The 18,247-nt window shown below is 51.0% G+C and overlaps 2 protein-coding genes across 5 annotated transcripts; both read right to left on the bottom strand.

Annotated features, from left to right (window-relative positions):
• Nucleotides 1–626: 626 nt before the first annotated feature.
• FTL (ferritin light chain) lies at nucleotides 627–2,205 on the bottom strand. Its single transcript, XM_065898762.1, has 4 exons — nucleotides 1,888–2,205; nucleotides 1,576–1,722; nucleotides 1,100–1,225; nucleotides 627–933 (listed from the first exon to the last, which is right to left on the bottom strand). The coding sequence occupies exons 1-4, from the start codon at nucleotides 1,987–1,989 to the stop codon at nucleotides 781–783; spliced, it is 528 nt and encodes a 175-aa protein (XP_065754834.1). The 5' UTR covers nucleotides 1,990–2,205; the 3' UTR covers nucleotides 627–780.
• A 3,407-nt stretch (nucleotides 2,206–5,612) lies between these two features.
• Nucleotides 5,613–9,420, bottom strand: BAX (BCL2 associated X, apoptosis regulator). 4 transcript variants are annotated; one of them, XM_065898565.1, is made up of 6 exons: nucleotides 9,387–9,420; nucleotides 8,765–8,816; nucleotides 8,527–8,673; nucleotides 8,009–8,144; nucleotides 6,194–6,298; nucleotides 5,613–5,678 (listed from the first exon to the last, which is right to left on the bottom strand). In XM_065898565.1, exons 1-6 carry the CDS (start codon nucleotides 9,418–9,420, stop codon nucleotides 5,613–5,615), a joined length of 540 nt encoding a protein of 179 aa, XP_065754637.1. The 4 variants fall into 4 exon arrangements, with proteins under 4 accessions (XP_065754637.1, XP_065754636.1, XP_065754638.1 ...); XM_065898564.1 differs by having other exon boundaries at nucleotides 5,613–5,717; XM_065898566.1 differs by lacking the exon at nucleotides 8,527–8,673 and having other exon boundaries at nucleotides 5,613–5,717.
• Nucleotides 9,421–18,247: the final 8,827 nt, after the last annotated feature.

Below are 18,247 nucleotides of genomic sequence, written 5' to 3' on the forward strand. Positions count from 1 at the left end.
CTGCTTAAGTCATCTTCGAGCTTCTTCAGTTCCCATTTGGATAATTTCACATCCCGTTTCTGTCTGTGCTGAGCCCCGAACCCCTAGCTCAGCACCTTTCACATCATGTACCCTCAGCTGCTCAGACCCACTGGCCAGGTTCTACCTATTACGCGCCTTGAATTCCACACCTGTAACCAACAGCCTTTGGAGGTCAGACCTGGGTGTGCCTCCCGGTTATCATGGGTAATTTACAGTTTGTCTCAACTTACCCATATAAAGGAGCTCACATTTCTACTTAGCCTCCCAGAATCGAGGCAGAGTACTTTCAGAGCTTGGCAAGTGCCTAGCAACATAACTCATGTGAACCAGTTTCTCATTACTGATCTCCTTAACAGCTGTCTGCTTCCAGCTAGCAACCCCAGGTTTTACTAGACTCTCCCTGGAGTCTGGGCTCTACCATCTTAGGAGGGGCAGTTAACAGCCTGGCAAAGCAGAAAACCCACTACAGCAACACCCCACAGGTGTTATTATGTCTTAGAAGTAGAGCGCCAAACTCCTCTCTCCCTGCCAGCCCAGTGCAGCCAGAAGCCTTGTGAAAACAGATCCCACCTTTTTTCCCAGGATACACACATAAAACCACTAGCTGCTGCAAAAAGCTTTATTGTTTCCATTTGGTCCAAGGCTTGGGAGAGGGCTCCAGTGTGGTTAGCAAGCTGCCTACTGGCTGCAGAGAGGGGCTTCAGGCAGAAGCCCTGACACCAGAGGGGCTCCTCAAAGGCCACTGGGCTCCGGAGGCTCCTAGTCGTGCTTGAGGGTGAGCCTTTCGAAGAGATACTCGCCCAGCCCAGCCTGGGGACCAGCCAGCCTGCGGAGGTTGGTCAGGTGGTCACCCATCTTCTTGATGAGTTTCACCTCCTCATCTAGGAAGTGGCTCTCCAGGAAGTCGCAGAGCTGAGTGATAAAAGAGGAGAAAATGTTGCCACGTACAGATTTAACAATGTGACAGGTGGGGGAAGGAGGCTCAGAAGGAAATCTGCCCAATCAAATGAGGCCAATGCTTAGTATGTAAGCATCATTCCAGGGAAGGTCTTATAGACATGACTGGAGATATACTTACGTGGGGGTCTGCGCGGGCACAAGCCAGGGCATGCAGATCCAGAAGGGCCTGGTTCAGGTTCTTCTCCATTTTAATGGCGGCTTCCATAGCGTCCTGAGTTTTACCCCACTCATCTTGAGATGGCTTCTATACCGAAAACAAACGGCTCAGTACTAGCCACATACTCTGGAAAGGACTAAAAACTAATTTTCCAGTAGTTGCGAGAGTAGAGGGCTTAAAAGGAAAAAAACGTCTAAGAGTTTGTATCTATCATTCCCCAGTGTCCTATAACTACACGTCCCAGGATACTACACGCTGCGCTCTAGACCGCCACGTCATGGGAGAACTGGGTGCGCCTCGATCTCCGGCTGTAATAACCCACAAAAGACTGAACTCAATCTCCGCGAGGCCTACGCGGTGCCTAAACCGCTACAGTCAAGGGGCCTCTAGTGCAGGGACTGTTGGGAGATGTAGTCCAATGTCCACACACTATTTACCTGCACGTCCTGGAAGAGGGCGCGGCCGCCGCGTTGGTTTTGCATTTTCAAGAGACGCTTGGCGCTCTCGTGCTTCTCTTCGGCCAATTCGCGGAAAAAGTGGCGCACGCCCTCCAGAGCCACATCGTCGCGGTCGAAATAGAAGCCCTGCGGGAAGAGATGGCGGGAACAATGGTTAGCAGGAGGCGAGGCCAGGCATGCGGACTCCGCCTCTGACTATCCGACGGGACAAAGAAGGCCAGCGCGTGCGCAGAGGGCCGGAGGTGCGCAGCTGAGGGGAACTTGGGCTGGGGGCGTCCTGGGGACCCTCACCAGAGAGAGGTAGGTGTAGGAGGCCCGCAGATGCATGTTGACCAGGCGGTTGACGGCGGCCTCCACCTCGGTAGAATAATTCTGACGAATCTGGGAGCTCATGGTTGATCGGTAATAAGGAGTTCGGCTCAAAAAATGGTGTTGGCTGGTCCCGGTGACCGAGGACAGCTGAGTGGCTGACTCCGAAAGTTGGAGGGTGGATAGATGAGTGGCTGACTCCGAAGGTTGGAGGGTGGTCGGAGGCTGGAAGAAAGGGCGACCCTGGGTCTGTTCCGTCCAAACACTGTTGAAGCAAGAGACAGATCCGGGGAACCGCCGAGCGCAATGAAAACGGTTGGCGCCAAGGCGGCTTCTTTTATAGCGCGCAGGCCCTCGGAAGTGGGACGGCCAGGGAGAGCAATCGACCAATCTGCGGTGGTGCGAGGCGGGGCCTGGAGCCCACGCGTGACCAATCAGGAGCATATAGGACTCCTAGACCCCCCCCCCGGAGGTGGGGAAGTCACGCGCCTGTAGGCGACGGCTGTTGTGAAATGGGGAATGGGGGGGTGGGGGTTTTCGCGGGATGCAACAGCTCTGGGGCTAATTCTGGGAAGTCAAGTGATTCTGGGGGGGTGGGGGTGGGGAGGGAGACTCTCTAGTAGGTGAAAGATTAATGAGGACACTGGGAACCCTGGAAAATAATGATTCCTGGGTCCTGGGGGTGTCTCAGGAAAGTAGATCGGATTCTGGTGCTGTGTCAGGGCACGGACTTTACTGGAACCCTGGGGGCGTTCCTCAGAGGTGCGGAAACCTCCAGATGACTGGGGTTTGCGCTGGGAGATAAGGGGGTACCCGGATCCTTGAGAAGTTTGGAAGGCTGTGAGATGATATTTCTGGAACCTTGGGTCTCTCTCTGGGAGGACCTGGAGCCTTGGGGTTCAAAGGTGGGGGGAGTTTCTGTAGCTTTAGAGTTCACAGTGGAAGTCCATATTTTTCTGGAAACTTCCCGGGGGGGGGGGCGGGTAGGGCGATCTTTAGGCCCTTGAAGTGATCTGCGAGATTAAAAGGACAGTTGTAGAGCCCTGCTGTTCAGCCCCGGAGTGGGGGAGAGGGATGTTTCCAGAAGGCTAGTAGGGGCTTTTTAAAGAGGCCAGGGGTCTTGGAGAGCCTTTTGGAGCCCTCGAAAGATTGTCTGAGCCTCTTGGAATACCTAGGGGCTATTTTGGGGCTCACTTTTTCTGGAAGCTGAGATGGGGAGGGGTGAAATGACACTGGAGTTTTGGGGGTCCCTCTGAGGCTGCACTTCGTGGAGATGACTTTGAAGGAAGCCAGAGACTGGGAATTCTTTTTGACTCTGAAGCAGCCTCGCTGAAATTGTCCCTGTCTTGCCTGACACATGCTCCTTCAAGATCACGGAGAAGTACTGAGTCCTGGTGAAACAAGGAGGGTCTGGGGACCTATGGATGGGATGTCTGTCTTTAACCAACGGACATTTTTAAAGTGTGTCTGGTCCAGGCTGGTGCCTGGGTGGCAGAGCTGGCTGAAGGAGCCCTCCAGGAGCTCCCACTGTGGTTGTTTGCGGGGAAGGAGAAACAAAGACAGGACTTTGACCCTCTTTCAGTGCCCTAATGGAGGCAGCTGTTCGGCTGGGGCAGGAAAGCTGAAGCCGCTGGGGCGTTGGGAGCAGAGGTCAGGGCTCACCTTGCAGAGAAGCCTCTCCAAGCAGCGCGGGCAGGGTACTCCCTGATCAAGGGGACGCCAGTCAGGCTGGTATCTGGGGTCCTCAAGGGGTGTCTGGGCCAGTGGCCAGGAGAGCAGCCGTGCTGAGTCATGCTGAACTCAGCTCTGGAAGGGGCTCCCGCAGAGGGGCGGGGTGGAGCCCGCTCGCTGACCTCATCTACTTTGGGTGGACTGCAGTCTGCCTGCGACCCGGAGAACTAGGCCTGGCTGGGCCCCAAGTCTGCCCCCCTCCCCCAAGGTGCCACCTTGAGTGCTTTGTCTCAAGGCACTGTCTTTTTTAGTTCCCTTGATGGTTTCCCTGGGCTCCCGCCTGTGGCCATATTGTCCCCTCTCTCTGGGTGGTGACTCAGTCTCCCCTCACTTCTGTCTTATCTGACATCTCTCCCCTGACTTGCCGTCTCTGGGGCAAGCCTCTGGGGGAGGGGCAGTTGCCCCAGGCACACAGTCACAATGGGGTCTGAGTTACTCATTCACCAAATTTCATACCTCAGCCCAAAGACCTTTAGCCTGGGAAAGCAGAGGTGACCTGGGAAGTGCTCACAGGTGGAGGGAGAGGAAGGGGTGAGATAAAGATTATCTGAAGAAGGTGGGGGGAATCAGGGAGGATGGGAGAAGACAAGTGACCCAGGGAAACAGGGAGAGAGAGACAGGGGGACAGAAAGACCCAGAGAGGGACAAAGAGACAGGAACAGAGACAGAGAAGGGGACAGAAGGACCCAGAGAGAGGGGGATGGAGAGCCAGAGGGGTGGGACTTCCCTGGTGGTGCAGTGGTTAAGAATCCGCCTGCCAGTGCAGGGGACACGGGTTCGAGCCCTGGTCGGGGAATATCCCACATGCCGCAGAGCAACTAAGCCCACGAGCCACAACTACTGAGCCCGCCTGCCCTTGGGCCTGCGTGCCTCAACTACTGATGCCCGCGCGCCTAAAGCCCATGCTCCGCAGCAAGAGAAGCCCAGGCACCGCAATGAAGAGTAGCCCCCCGCTCACCGCAACTAGAGAGAAAAAAACCTGCGCATAGCAACGAAGACCCAACGCAGCCAAAGAAAGACAGCCAGAGAGGTGACAACCAACTGTGACTCTCCGAGTGACCTTATTCTCTGTAATTCCCTTTTCTGATTCTCCTTCTGTGGCTCAACCTACTGTGCCTCTTTGTGAGCGCAGCATCTTCCCAGGGGGCCGCCCCTCTCCTGGAGGGCCCTTCCCATTTACGGGGCCAGACCCTGGACGACTCCTCCTCCTCCTCCAGCCCCTCCCTCCACAACCTGTCAGTCTCCAGCCTGTGCGTCTCCTCTGCAACCACACAGCTCAAGCTCAGGCCTCCCCTGGAGTCCTCCCTTGGACCCTCTCTCCAGCCTCCTCAGCCTTCCAGCCTCCAGGGCCTTCCCCAAAAGGCTCCAGAGCCCTCCCCTGCTTTCCTAGTCCTCCCGAGGTCTATCCCCCTCCAGCTTCTTCCCCATTTCTCCACCTCAGTAAATGTGCAACTTCCTGTGGTCCCATATGGTGGAAGCTTCCAGGCCCTAGTTCCCAGGGTCCAGGAGGCTGCTTTGCACCCTGCTACCCTGATATCCACCCCCCACTCCCGCCCCAGCCCCCTCTGCCGGGTTTGGGCCTGGCACAGTGCTGCCTCTAACACAGTACCCTAGGCTGTGACACATGAGTCATGTGATCTCGAGCCACCTCGGCTCCCCTCAGGACTGTGGGCTCCTTAAGGGCAGGGCCAAGACTTAACTCACCACCTACCCATAGAGGGCACCAGGCAACCTCAGAATAAGATGGGTCAGCACGTGAAGCCTGGCCTCCTGCGACAGCCAGGAAGTGGGCCCAGTGACTCAGACTCTGAAAGTGTGGCCCGAAAGAGGTTTATTGCCCCCCGAAGACCACTCCTCCCCACCCCACCCCAATAATTACAAAAGTAAGAAAAATGCCCATGGCCCCCAGTCCCCACCCCTCCCGGAAAATGCCATAATTTATGCAGAAAAGACACAGTCCAAGGCCGCTGGTGGCCTCAGCCCATCTTCTTCCAGATGGTAAGCGAGGCAGTGAGTACTCCGGCCACGAAGATGGTCACTGTCTGCCACGTGGGTGTCCCAAAGTAGGAGAGGAGGCCGTCCTGGGGATAGGGACATGAGGCACTTCAGCAGCTCAGCCAAGGGGCAGGCCCTGGGCCAGCACGTGAGGGGTCACAGAGAGGTCAGAGGGCATGAGTGGGGGCAAGGGCCTAAGATTAATGGTACTAAAGAGTTGGGGGCCAAAGAGTTATCATAGAACTTGAGGGATTCCGAAGGAAGTAGAGGCACCAGGGAGGTCAGAAGGCACTAGTCGGGTCGAACTTGAGGGATTCCGAAGGAAGTAGAGGCACCGGGGAGGGCAGAAGGCACTAGTCGGGTCAGAGGTCACCAAGAGGTCAAGGGTCATGGAGAGGTCAGTGGGTGCCATATGAATCAGGGTTGATCAGACATGTAAGAAAACGCATTACAGAGTACATCTGATGATCCGAAAATGGGGAGGGGGGCACCACTGTGGTGGGCTCAGGAAGGCCCAGGGGTCCCAGAGGAGTGGGGGATTGGATGGGGTTAGGGGCCTCACCCAACCACCCTGGTCCTGGATCCAGCCCAGCAGCCGCTCTCGAAGGAAGTCCAGGGTCCAGCCCATGATGGTCCTGATCAGCTGGGGCACCTTGGTGCACAGGGCCTGCAGGGAGTGGGCTGGGCCTTAGGGACTAAGCCTTGTCCTCACTGCCTGGGGCCGTGGCCCCCAGCCTCCTTTCTCAACTCTCTGCCTCCCCTCCTGCCCTTCTGCAGTCTCTTTTCCACTCACAGTCAGAATGAGCTTCATAAATTGTAAAGTGGATCTGGTCACTGTCAACTTCCCTGCTCACAAACCATCTATGGCTCCCTAGTACCTCTGGGATAAAAAATCAAAAGCACATCTTGGCCCACAAGGCTCTGTGTGAAGCCTCTGACCTGATCACATTCCAATTTTCCTCTTCTTTTCTGTGCCTCACTGCCCTTCTTCCATATCTTTTTTTCTTTTTTAATTTTAAACTTTTAAAATTTTTTCTTTGGCCACTCCACACAGCTTGTGGGATCTTAGTTCCCCGACCCGGGATCGAACCCGTGCCCCCTGCAGTGGAAGCACGGAGTCCTAACCACTGGACCGCCAGGGAAGTCCCACCCTTCTTCCGTATCTTCATTCCCACCAAATTCTTAACCTGCTTCAGGACCTTTGTACATGGACATTAGACCTCACAGCTCAGGTCTAATGTCACCTCCCCAGAGAGGGCTTTCTGACCTTCAGACCAGGTAAGGCCTGACGCCTGCTCTTCAACTCCCTAAGCTTCCCTACTCAGCCTTTATCTCGCTGCTTCTCACCTGCTGTCCCCAGCTCCACACGGAGCCCTACCATCACCCTGACTGCTGTCCCCCTCACCTCTAACATTCAAGCCCCATCAGCTCAATCTTGCAAACACATCAAGAAATCTACTTCTCCACCTCCAGTGCTGCCCCCTGACTCCAGGTCAGTCTTCCGTTAGCCAGGACTATTACAGGTACCTCTTTGTCAGCGTCCCAGTTTTTGCCCTTGTGCCCCATAATCCATTTTTCTACCCAAAAGGGCCAAAATAATTTGCTGGGCTTCCCCTCCCCCAATATTTTACAATGAGAATCTTCAGAGAGAAAAGTTAAAAAAATTTCTAAGCGTACAGGCATATACACACAACCTAGATTCTACAATTAACATTTTGCTCTCCTTGCTTGAAAAGTCTTTTCTATTTATAAATCAGGTCACCTCACTCTGTTGTTTAAAACGAGCCAATCACTCCTGTCACACTCAGAGTAAAGCTAGTCTTTACAGCGGCCCACAAGACCCTCGCAATCTGCCCTCATCTCTCACCTTCTCCCCCTCCTCACTCTGTTCTAACCACATGGGCCTCCTCATTGCCCACAACACACTAGGCTTGGCCCTACCTCAGGGCCTTTGCATGTTCTGCCCCTCTACGGGATGCCTTTTCCCCCATCTTTATACAATATATCACTGCATCTTTCTTGTCATTCCAACTTAAGCTTTCACGTCACCTCCTCTTAGAAGTCTTTCCTGACCACTTTGCCCAATCACGTCACCCTAGTTTACTTCGCTCAGCACTCATCATACGACGTGGGCTTCCTGAGAGCAGGGACCTAGCCTTTTCTGTTCTGTGTCCTGGGTGCCGAGTACAGGTCACACACACCATAGGCCCCATAAATGTTTGTTGAATGAATAAATGAATGAAAAAGCAGACAAGCGGTCCATAGCTGCCTCTCTCCATTCCCTCTGTGGTTACTGGGCTGCCACAGGGGTTGACCTCACGAGTCCCAGGTCCTCATAGGGGAGCCTGCCTGGGCTCACAGCCCTGCAGCCGCCCACCTTGAGCACCAGTTTGCTGGCAAAGTAGAAAAGGGCGACAACCCGGCCCCAGTTGAAGTTGCCGTCAGAAAACATTTCGGCCGCCACTCGGAAAAAGACCTCTCGGGGGGAGTCTGTGTCCACGGCCGCGATCATCCTGCAGGAGAGAGGAGAGCCAGTGCTGGGGAGGGAGGATCAGGTGGAGTGTGGAAACTCTGGTGTCCACCCCATACCAAAGATAAGGAAACTGAGGCCTGAGCCAGGAAGCCATCATGGGGGAGAGCCACGAGGTGGACATTGAGGAAACTGGGGAAAATGACTCCCTGAAGGAGAGTTTCAAGATCTTAGGGCAGGGGAGGGCTGGGAGTCCAGAGTGCTGAGTTGAGTGGTGGGGCCCTGGACCCCTGGGTCTGACGGAAAAGGGGGCTGTGGGCCTGGACTCCAGACTCCCAGGGAAAGTGGGGGTTGGGAGCTGGGACTCCTGGGTTCTGAGGGAGAAGGGGCTCACTGGCTGGACTCATGGGTTCCAGGGACCACACCTCTGCAGCTCCATGTTACTGTCCAGTTCATCTCCAATGCGCTTGAGACACTCGCTCAGCTTCTTGGTGGATGCATCCTGGGGCGCCTGCTCCAGGCCCAGCTCGGGTGTCTCTCCCCCCATTCGCCCTGCTCGATCCTGGATGAAACTAGAGTGGGAATGGAGTTGCAGGGAATGCAGAATCAGAATGGGGCCTCACTCCTCAAATCTGCTCCGCAATAATCAGACCTCAAACTCACCCCTGAAGCAAAAGGGCCCCTGTCTTCATGATCTGCTCAGAGCTGGTGGGCCCTAGAGGAGAAAGGAGGTAAGAGGTGCCTGGACTCTTGGGTCCTAGGGGGATCCAGGGAACTGGAGTGGCTTATGATCCCTGAGGGAAGACAACGCTAGGGGACCCTGCATTTCTGGGTCCCTGGTAGATAAAGTGCCTGGGGGCCCAGGCAGCTGAGTCCCTGATGGAGAAAGAGGCAGGAGTCTTGGGCCTGTATCCTTCATTCTTCCGGGGGAGGAGGCTGAGGGAACACTTCATGCAACCAGACCCCTGGCCTGAGGGGACTGAGGGGAGACCCGCCCCTCCCACCAGGAAGTGGTGCCGGCAACAAGCCCGGGCCTGCCCCGTGGGCTTGGATTATGGGGTTCCCCAGCTTCTCGGGGGTCCGAAAGCGCCAGACAGGAAGGGATCCGGACGCAGAGGCCAGAGAGCCCCGGACCCCGGGAGTGGGTGGAAGCTGGCAGCGCCGGATCCCGGAGTTTCTGCCCCGGAGTGCTTGGCGATCGCACGGCCCCATACCGGCAGGAGGGATCCTGGGGTCGGCCGGCGAGGGGCTCGCCCTCCTCCCGCCCGTCCGCCTCCCGCCTCACCCCCGCCTCTGGGTTGCTCCCCGGACCCGTCCATCACCGCCGCTCCCGCCGCCGCCTCTCGCCGGGTCCGCCCGGGCGGCCGCAGCACGCCCCTGGTCACGTGAGCGCCCCGCTGAGCGTGCGTCCTCTCACGTGATCGCCCCGCAAAATGGCTGCTGCGAGCCGCTGCCCCGCAGGGCTACCCGGACGCAGGACCGCACCTGCCTCACCTGCTCCGGGAAGGCTCGGCCCCTATCACGTGACTGCCCAATCAGCACTTCCCCTTAGGAACTGGTTGTGGCGCCATTCCACCAGGCACGCATTCAATCGCAGTTATAACTTTTATTCATTCATTCATTCCTGCAATATTTTCAAAAGTTTCGGTTGGGACTTGAGCCCTTGCCAGGACAGAAGGAATATCAGAGGCCGAAGATAGGATTCTTTGAGGCAGGACGTTCCAGATGACTAAAGTCTATGAATGTTTATATGTGTTTCTGTGAAAATAAAAAGAATCTGAAGTTCAAAAAGTGATAGATTGTTTCCCATCAGACCTGAACCTTGGTCTTGGTGGTCGTAAGAGGAGGAATAGTAGTACTGAAGCTATGCTCATGGCGTCTGTTTATATAGCATGTGGGCTAGTTTCAAACAAGGTTGAAAAAAAAAAAAAGTGATAGATTGGTGATAGATTGGCAGGGTGAGGACAGAGAGGCTCCTGGGGTGTCCGAAATGTGCTATATATTTATCTGGGTGGTGATTACTTGGGCATACACATATTTAAAAATTCACTGAGTTGTACACATAAGACGTGCAATTTACTGTATGGAAATGATTATATCTCCCTTTCAAAAGAAAATAGTAAGAAGAAAAAAGAACTGAGATTAGAAAAATAGGCTGGGGCCAGATGATGAATGGTTTGGGCATATAAGAGAAGGGAATCTATGTCCCAAGGGTGGCTGGGAGCCACGGCAATTGAGGATTATAGGTATCTTAATCCATCAGCCTGACAACACCAGGAATATAGTCTGACAAATTAAAGTTTATTGACCCACTGAGATGATGGAGACCACACAACAGAGAAACCATGGAGCATCTTGACAAAGGAAAAAGGTAGAGTTATTATAGGATTTGGAGGAAGAGTGGAATTTAGGTGATGACTGTATGTTAGGCTCAAAGCCAAGCAGTGTGTGGACTGCAAAAGGAACCAGGGTCCTGTATCCTTGCAAACTACAAGATGAACGTAGATGTGTAGTGTTGGGTCCAGAAACCCTTTACTCTGCACCTGGATTGGAAATCAAGGCTGCTACTATGTATCAAATGACTTCAATCCTACAGGCAAGAGTGGGATGTTTCATTTTTACTGATAGAATTTCCAACAGTGTGAGTAAGAAAGCATGTCCTTGGGAAATAGTGTTTCATGCTAACTTTGAAGCTGGCTTTATTTGTGTCTGTTATTCCAGCCCGATGAATTAGCCCTCCCTCCATCCCAGTTACAGAGAAGGAAGAAAGGGCTTTTAATGCAGCCACAGACCTCTAAATGGTACAGCTGTTGAGTAGAGGGGAAAAAACTTTTGAGATAGTTCTGAAGTCAATATTGTTTACAATAATAAAGATACTATATCAGAACTATGAAGTCCACCTCCAAGATGGACCCCAATGATTCTCACCTCCAGGTATTCAGGCCCCTGTGTAGTCTCCTCCCACATTGAATAGGGCTGACAGTGTGACTAACAGGGCGTTGTGGAAACGGCAGTGTAACTTCCAAGGTTAGGTCATAAAAGTCACTGCAGCTTCTGCCTGACTCTCTCTAGGATCACTCACTTTAGAGGAAGCAGCTGCCACATTGTGAGGACACTCAAGCAGTCATCTGCTGGAGAAACACACGTGTCGAGGAACCAAGTCCTCCAGCCCCAGTCAAGCCTTCAGGTGACAGCTCTCCCCACCAACATCCTGACTGCAACCTCGTGAGAGAGCCTAAGCCAGAACCCCACAGCTCAGCCATTCATTGATTTCCAACCCTCAGAAATTGTGTTAGACAATAAACGTTTATTGTTGCTTTAAACTGCTAAGTTTGGGGGCAATTCGTTACACAGCAATACATAACTAATACATCTAGGATAATTATGGCCTATTTATAGATGCAGAAACCAGAGCCCAGAGAAGGAGGTGGATTTGCCAGAATTGTACGGTTCTTGTGGGTGCTGTCATGTCTCCAGCTTGACCTGTGTCACTTGGACAGGGCTTTCTTACTCAGCCCCACTCATAGGCCCCAACCTCCTGTCCCTCCCCTCCAGCCCATCTTCCACATGAACCTAGATGGGTTTTTCTATATCCAGAGCTGGCCCTGGTCCTCACCTGATCACAGCCCTCCCATGGCTCACTGGTAATAGTAAATCTCTCTTACATATTATTATAAGACAATGAATCTAGTACAATCTGTTATTTATTGTATATCCAAAGGGATAAGAGAGAAAATGATGTTTTAAGACTTTCTTTGGGGGGGGCATGCCACATGACTTGTGGGATCTTAGTTCCGAGACCAGGGATGGAACCCGTGCCCCCTGCGGTGGACGCGCAGTCTTAACACCTGGACCACGAGGGAAGTAACTTAAGACTCTTCTAACAAAGGAAAATACAGTTTATAGGTGTTTTAAAGTTACCGATGTATATTACAAGATGGACATAATCGGTGGGATCTGGGGGTGGCTTACTTGGGTCCTCTGCTTTGCATTCTCTCACAAGGCTATAAAAAAGGTGTCAGCTGAGGTTCTGGTCTCATCCAATGACTCATCTGGGGAAGGATCCATTTCCAAGCACCCATAAATGGTTGTTGGGAAGATCCAGTCACATGAGAGATGCTGGACTGAGGGCTAGCATCTTGGTTCCTTGTTGGCTGGGACTCCTTTCTTTGCCATGGGACCCCTTCATAGTGCAGATCACAACACGGCAGCAAGCTTAATCAAAGTGAGCAGGCAAGACTGAAGTCATAGTCTATTATAACCTAGTCTCAGAAGGGACATCCCATCACTTTTGCCATGAGCGGCAGGTCACTAGGTCCAGCACAGTCACAGGAGAGGGGATTATATGAGGACATGAATATCAGAACGTGGAGGTCATTGAGAGCCATTTTAGAAACTGATTACCCCAGAGAAAACTCTAATTCGAAAAGACGCATGCACTCCTATGCTCATAGCAGCACTATTTACAATAGCTAAGACATGGAAGCAACCTAAATGTCCATCGATAGATGAATGGATAAAGAAGATGTGATCTATATATACAATGGAATATTAGTCATAAAAAAGAATAAAATAATGCCATTTGCAGTGAAGTAAGTCAGACAGTGAAAGACTAATATCATATGATATCATTTATATGTGGAACATAAAAAAATGATACAAATGAACTAATTTACAAAACAGAAATACACTCACAGACACAGAAAACAAACTTATGGTTACCAAAGGGGATAGTGCAGGGGTGGGGGGAGGAGAGCATTTAGGAGTTTGGGGTTAACAGATATATGCTACTACATATAAAATAGATAAACAACAGGAACCTACTGTAAAGCACAGGGAACTCTATTCAATATCTTGTAATAACCTATAATGGAAAAGAAATGAAAAAGAATATATATATTCAATATATATATAACTGAATGACTTTGCTGTACACTTGAAAGTAACATGACATTGTAAGTTAACTATACTTCAACGAAAGAAAGAAAGAAAAGAAAAGAAAAGAAAAACTGACTACCACTCCAGGAAAGGAAGAACGCTTTGCACATAGAGGAAGGACAGCAAAGGAGAGGGCTAACATGTTGTAGATGCTAAGTTATTCAGGGGAAGAGGACCCTGGTGGCTGATCTAGTGAAGGTTCTGGGGTGGAGAAGAGTGAGTAGGATTTGGGGGTTCCACTTCTGCTTAGACATATTAAAAATGAATCCATCTCTCCCACTATAAAAGTTATACCAGATGTTCTGGTTCACTATTGCGGTGTAACAAATCAGCCCAGAGCTTAGTGGCTTAAAACAACAATTATTTTATTATCTTTGATAGGCCTGTGGGTAGTGAAATTGGGAAGGGCTCTCTGGGCAGTTCCAGCTCGGGGTCACTCAGTGTCTGCAGTCAGATAGTGGCTGGAACTGAAAGAGCAGGGAGACTGAAGGGTGTCGGGACCTGGTGGAGCATATATTTTCATGGAGCCTCAAGCCTTTCCATATAGTTTCTTTGTGTGGGATAGCTTGAGCTTCCTTGTAGCTTGGTGGCTTCAGGGCAGCTGAACTACTTGCCTGATGGCTGAAGGTTTCAAGGGTATTTCAGCTAACAAAGAAATTGCATTGCCTTCCCTGATTTGACCTCAAAAATCGTACAGCGTCACTCTTCTGCCATGTTGCAACAGCTACATATTAGTCATGAGCGCACACCACTTCAGGGGAAGGGGAGCTCGACTCTGCTTCTTAATGGGGGAAGTGAGTGGGGACAAGAGATATCTTTGGAAAATATAAGGTAGAACACCAATTCAGCTGCCTTAGCAAAGACCATGATAACAATGACTTAAACAACACAGAAGTTTATTTCCCTCTCATGTAACAGTCCAAGAATATGCAACCTTAAGTGATAATAACAGTGAGTAAAGTTCCATAGTGTCAGGAACTATGATGGTTAACTTTATATGTTAACTTTACTGGGCCAGCTTGACAGGGTACCCAGATGTTTGGTCTAACATTATTCTGAGTGTTTCTCTCAGGGTGTTTTTGCATGAGATCAATATTACATCAGGAAACTTAGTAAAGAAGATTGCATAAAAGGCCTGAATTGAACAAAAGGCTGACTCTCCTCTGAATAAGAAAGAACTCTTTCTGCCTTACTACCTTTGAACTAGGACCTGAGGGACTTCCCTGGTGGCGCAATGGTTAAGGCTCTGCGCTCCCAATGCAGGGGACCCAGTTCGATCCCCGGTCAGGAAAATAGATTCTGCATGCTGCAACTAAAGACCCCTCACGCCACAATGAAGATCCTGCATGCTGCAACTAAGACCCGGTACAGCCAAATAAATAAACAAACAAATAAATAAATATTTTTTTTAAAAAAAGGAACTAGGACATCAGCTTTCTTCCTGCCTTCAGGCTCAAACTGAAACATTGGCTCTTCCTGGTTCTCAAGATGAAACTGCACAATTCAGATGGGACTTGAACCCAAGGGGTGGGACTTAAACCCAGTGTCTTTTTTTTTTTTTTTTTTGACGGCGCCACATGGCATGTGGGATCTTAGTTCCCTGACCAGGGGTCGAACCCGCGCCCCCTTCAGTGGAAGCCCAGAGTCTCAACCACTGGACTGCCAGGGAAGTGACCCCGCCAGTGTCGGTTTTAAAATATATATATATATTTCTTTATTTTAATTTTATTTTTGGCTGCATTGGGTCTTCGTTGCTGCGTGTGGGCTTTCTCTGGTTGTGGTGAACGGGGGCTACTCTTCATTGTGGTGCGCGGGCTTCTCATTGCGGTGGCTTCTCTTGTTGTGGATCACGAGCTCTAGGCGCACGGGCTTGAGTAGTTGTGGCACGCAGGCTCAGCTGTTGTGGCTCACAGACTCTAGATCGCAGGCTCGGTAGTTGCGGCGCACGGGCTTAGTTGCTCCGCGGCACGTGGGATCTTCCTGGACCAGGGCTCAATCCTGTGTCCCCTGCAGTGGCAGGCGGATTCTTAACCACTGTACCACCAGGGAAGTATTCCCCCGACACACTGTCTCTTAACTGAGATCACACACCAGGTCTCAGAGCTTAATGAAGCTCAGGTTCTTTATGTCTCATCGCAGAAAGAATTCAGTGAGAGACAAATTGATAGGTAAGAAGTGGATTTATTTAGAGAGAAACACAGTCCACAGAGTGTGGACCATCTCAGAAGGCGAGAGGCTCCGAAATATGGGGTGATTGGTTTTTATGGGTTGGGTAATTTTATAGGCTAAAGAGTGGGAGGATTATTCCAACTATCTTGGAGAAGGGGTGGAGATTTCCAGGAATTGGGCCATTGCCCACTTTTTGGCCTTTTATGGTCAGCCTCGGAACTGTCATGGCACCTGTGGGTGTGTCCTTTAGCATATGCGAATGTATTACAATGAGCATAGAATGAGGCTCAAGGTCTACTGTAAGTCAAATCTTCTGCCATCTTGGACCTAGTTGGTTCTAACCAGTTTATGTCCTGTCCTCAAGGGCTATGTCATTCTTTTAGACGTTGTGCCCTGCCCCCTTCCCTCCTGTTTCAGAGCTGCCAGCCTTCAGACAACAGCTACACCATCAGCTGTCCTGGTACTCATGCCTTCAAACTTGGACTGGAACTAAACATTGGCTGTCCTGGGTCTCCAGTTTGCCAATTCATCCCGAAGATTTTGGGGCATGCCTACTTCCATAATCATGTCTTTCTTCTAGCCTTCTAGCTTGTTGCCCTACCATTCACAACACAGCACTTCCATCTCAGTGTAAGATGGGCACACCAATGCCCAACACATCCCTACACCAGGAAGGGAGAGACTGAAAGGGATGTCATCCTCCTTGCCTTTTAAGGCCATATCTCAGATGCTGCAGACATCCCACTGGCCAGAAACCACTTACATGGCAAGAAACTGGTTGCAAGGGAGCCTGGGAAATGTAGTCTTTAGCTGTGCAGCCATATGTCCAGTGAAACTTCCCTATCAGAGGCGAATAATTATTAAGGGGACATCTAGGCATATCGGCCACACGATCAAATGATTGAAACCAAGCAAGCAGAGGGCTGAATGGTTTCACACTGTGATGATAGCTGAATGATATGTAATGGGGCTTGGAATAGGCAAACAACAGAAAACTCATTCAACTGATTTCTAATCTCTCAATGTTCTGAAATTTCTACCAATTTGCTTATGTGCTCAGAGTGAGAGTTATTAGTGTCATAAACCCAATATATCCATCTCCATCTTTTGGAGTGTGGTAGAATTGAACTTCCCAGACTCTCTGTGGTTCATTCAAGTCACATGACTAGTTTTGGCCAATAAATTCTAAGAGATTATGTATGTCATTTTTGTGTCAGAACATTTAAGTACTGGTACAAGAGCTTCCAGGGTGTTCTTCCTTGGCCACACTTGACCGGCAGGACTCCAGAGGGTAGCGGCTCTGTCAGCCTGGGTCCCAGACATATACAGCCCAGAACCCTCAGTCAATATATAACACAAGTGAGAAAAAAAACCTTGTTATGCTAAGCTGAGATTTGGGGTTGTTTGTTACTGCAGCATAACCTAACCTATTCTCACTATTATAGAAAAATATGAAAGTTAGATCTTTCCTAGAGCACAGAGTTAACCCTAATTCGTTGGCCAAGCACCCACATATAGCCCCCCTCCAACTGCTTGTAATTTGGGTTGGAATGATCTCCTACCCCTTCCACACAGAGGGGCATATGACCCGGGCTTTGCCAATAAGGCCACTGAAACACTTGTGAACGTTCCTGTTGAAATGACTCTCTATACCTTAATGGAGGCCTGGAGCTTCTGGAGGCCTGACCTCAAAGTGAAGGGCCAATCAGCTAACATCTATAGAGAACCTGCTGTGTGCTAGGGCCTGTTGTATACCATCCCATTTACTCCTCACCAGAGGGTGGATAGTGTGGTATCTCCCCTTTACTGATGAGGAGACAAAGGCAGAGAGAGGCTAAGGGAGGGTGCAGTTAGGGACACCTCCTACCCATATACTGTTCCCTGCCCAAGGTCACACAGGCTGAGGCAGGCAAACTGTGGATTTGCTCACACACGTCTGCTCCAGGAGCTTGTGGGAAATGTGATCCTGACCGCCCGCCCCCGCACATCCTTCCTCCCGATTTATGCTCTAGTGACCCCTTGGATGGTGGGCTCCCTCCAGCTCCCATCAAACCACCACTGCCAAGATCTCTGTGGCGCAGTGGTTGAGAGTCCGCCTGCCAATGCAGGGGACACGGGTTCGTGCCCCGGTCTGGGAAGATCCCACATGCCGCGGAGCGGCTGGGCCCGTGAGCCATGGCCGCTGAGCCTGCACATCTGGAGCCTGTGCTCCGCAACGGGAGAGGCCACAACAGTGAGAGGCCCGCGTACCGCAAAAAAAAAAAAAAAAAAAAAAATGTAAAAAGCATCCTGGGTGACTAGAATGGGTTTCCTTCGATATGGGAGTCAAGGACAGGCTCCCAGAGACATAAGTTGTATAGACATGTCCATTCAATAGCAATAACACCTATTACTTGCTAACCTCAAAGTTCAGCCCAGAAGCTATGCCACTCATGTGTATTATTATTTTCAGATCCTTCAAAGGATGCTAGAAAGCTGCTACCATTTTATGCCCATTTTCCAGATTGGGTCACTAAGGCCCAGCTCCCAGTTTTCCAAGAGAAGCAGAGAGGCTGTGGCTGTTTGCAAAGGTCATTTTTGTTGAAGTTCAGCAGGGGAGAAGGGCGGGCGTGGCACATGTACCTTCCCAGGAAACTTCCTTGGACATTCCAGGGTCTGGGAATATGTATTGTTAATGAGCATCCCAGATAATTTTTTATCACTGGGGCCTCCTTCACATTTCTTCCTCTCTTTGGACACTAAACTAGACCTGTCTCATGCCCAGTGACATGTTGGTAAACAGGCTCTGGGGGGGGGTGGGAAGAGGCTCTGATTTGTAGCCTCTGCCAATTTCCTTTGTCAGCTGTTAGTGCGGACAGGTGTGACATCCAGAGCAGCTGCAGCCACTTTGGGACAAGAGGAGTACACCCCCCCCCCACCTCCCACAGCAGGCCTAGGAGATGGGAGAACCTGGTTCCCTGAAGGCTTTGGAGTCACCCTATCTTGGGACTTCTTGTTTTGGGCAATAATACATTTTTCTTTATTGTTTAAGCCTAGGTT

Source organism: Phocoena phocoena, chromosome 20, assembly GCF_963924675.1.
Source record: "Phocoena phocoena chromosome 20, mPhoPho1.1, whole genome shotgun sequence".
NCBI lineage: Eukaryota > Metazoa > Chordata > Mammalia > Artiodactyla > Phocoenidae > Phocoena > Phocoena phocoena.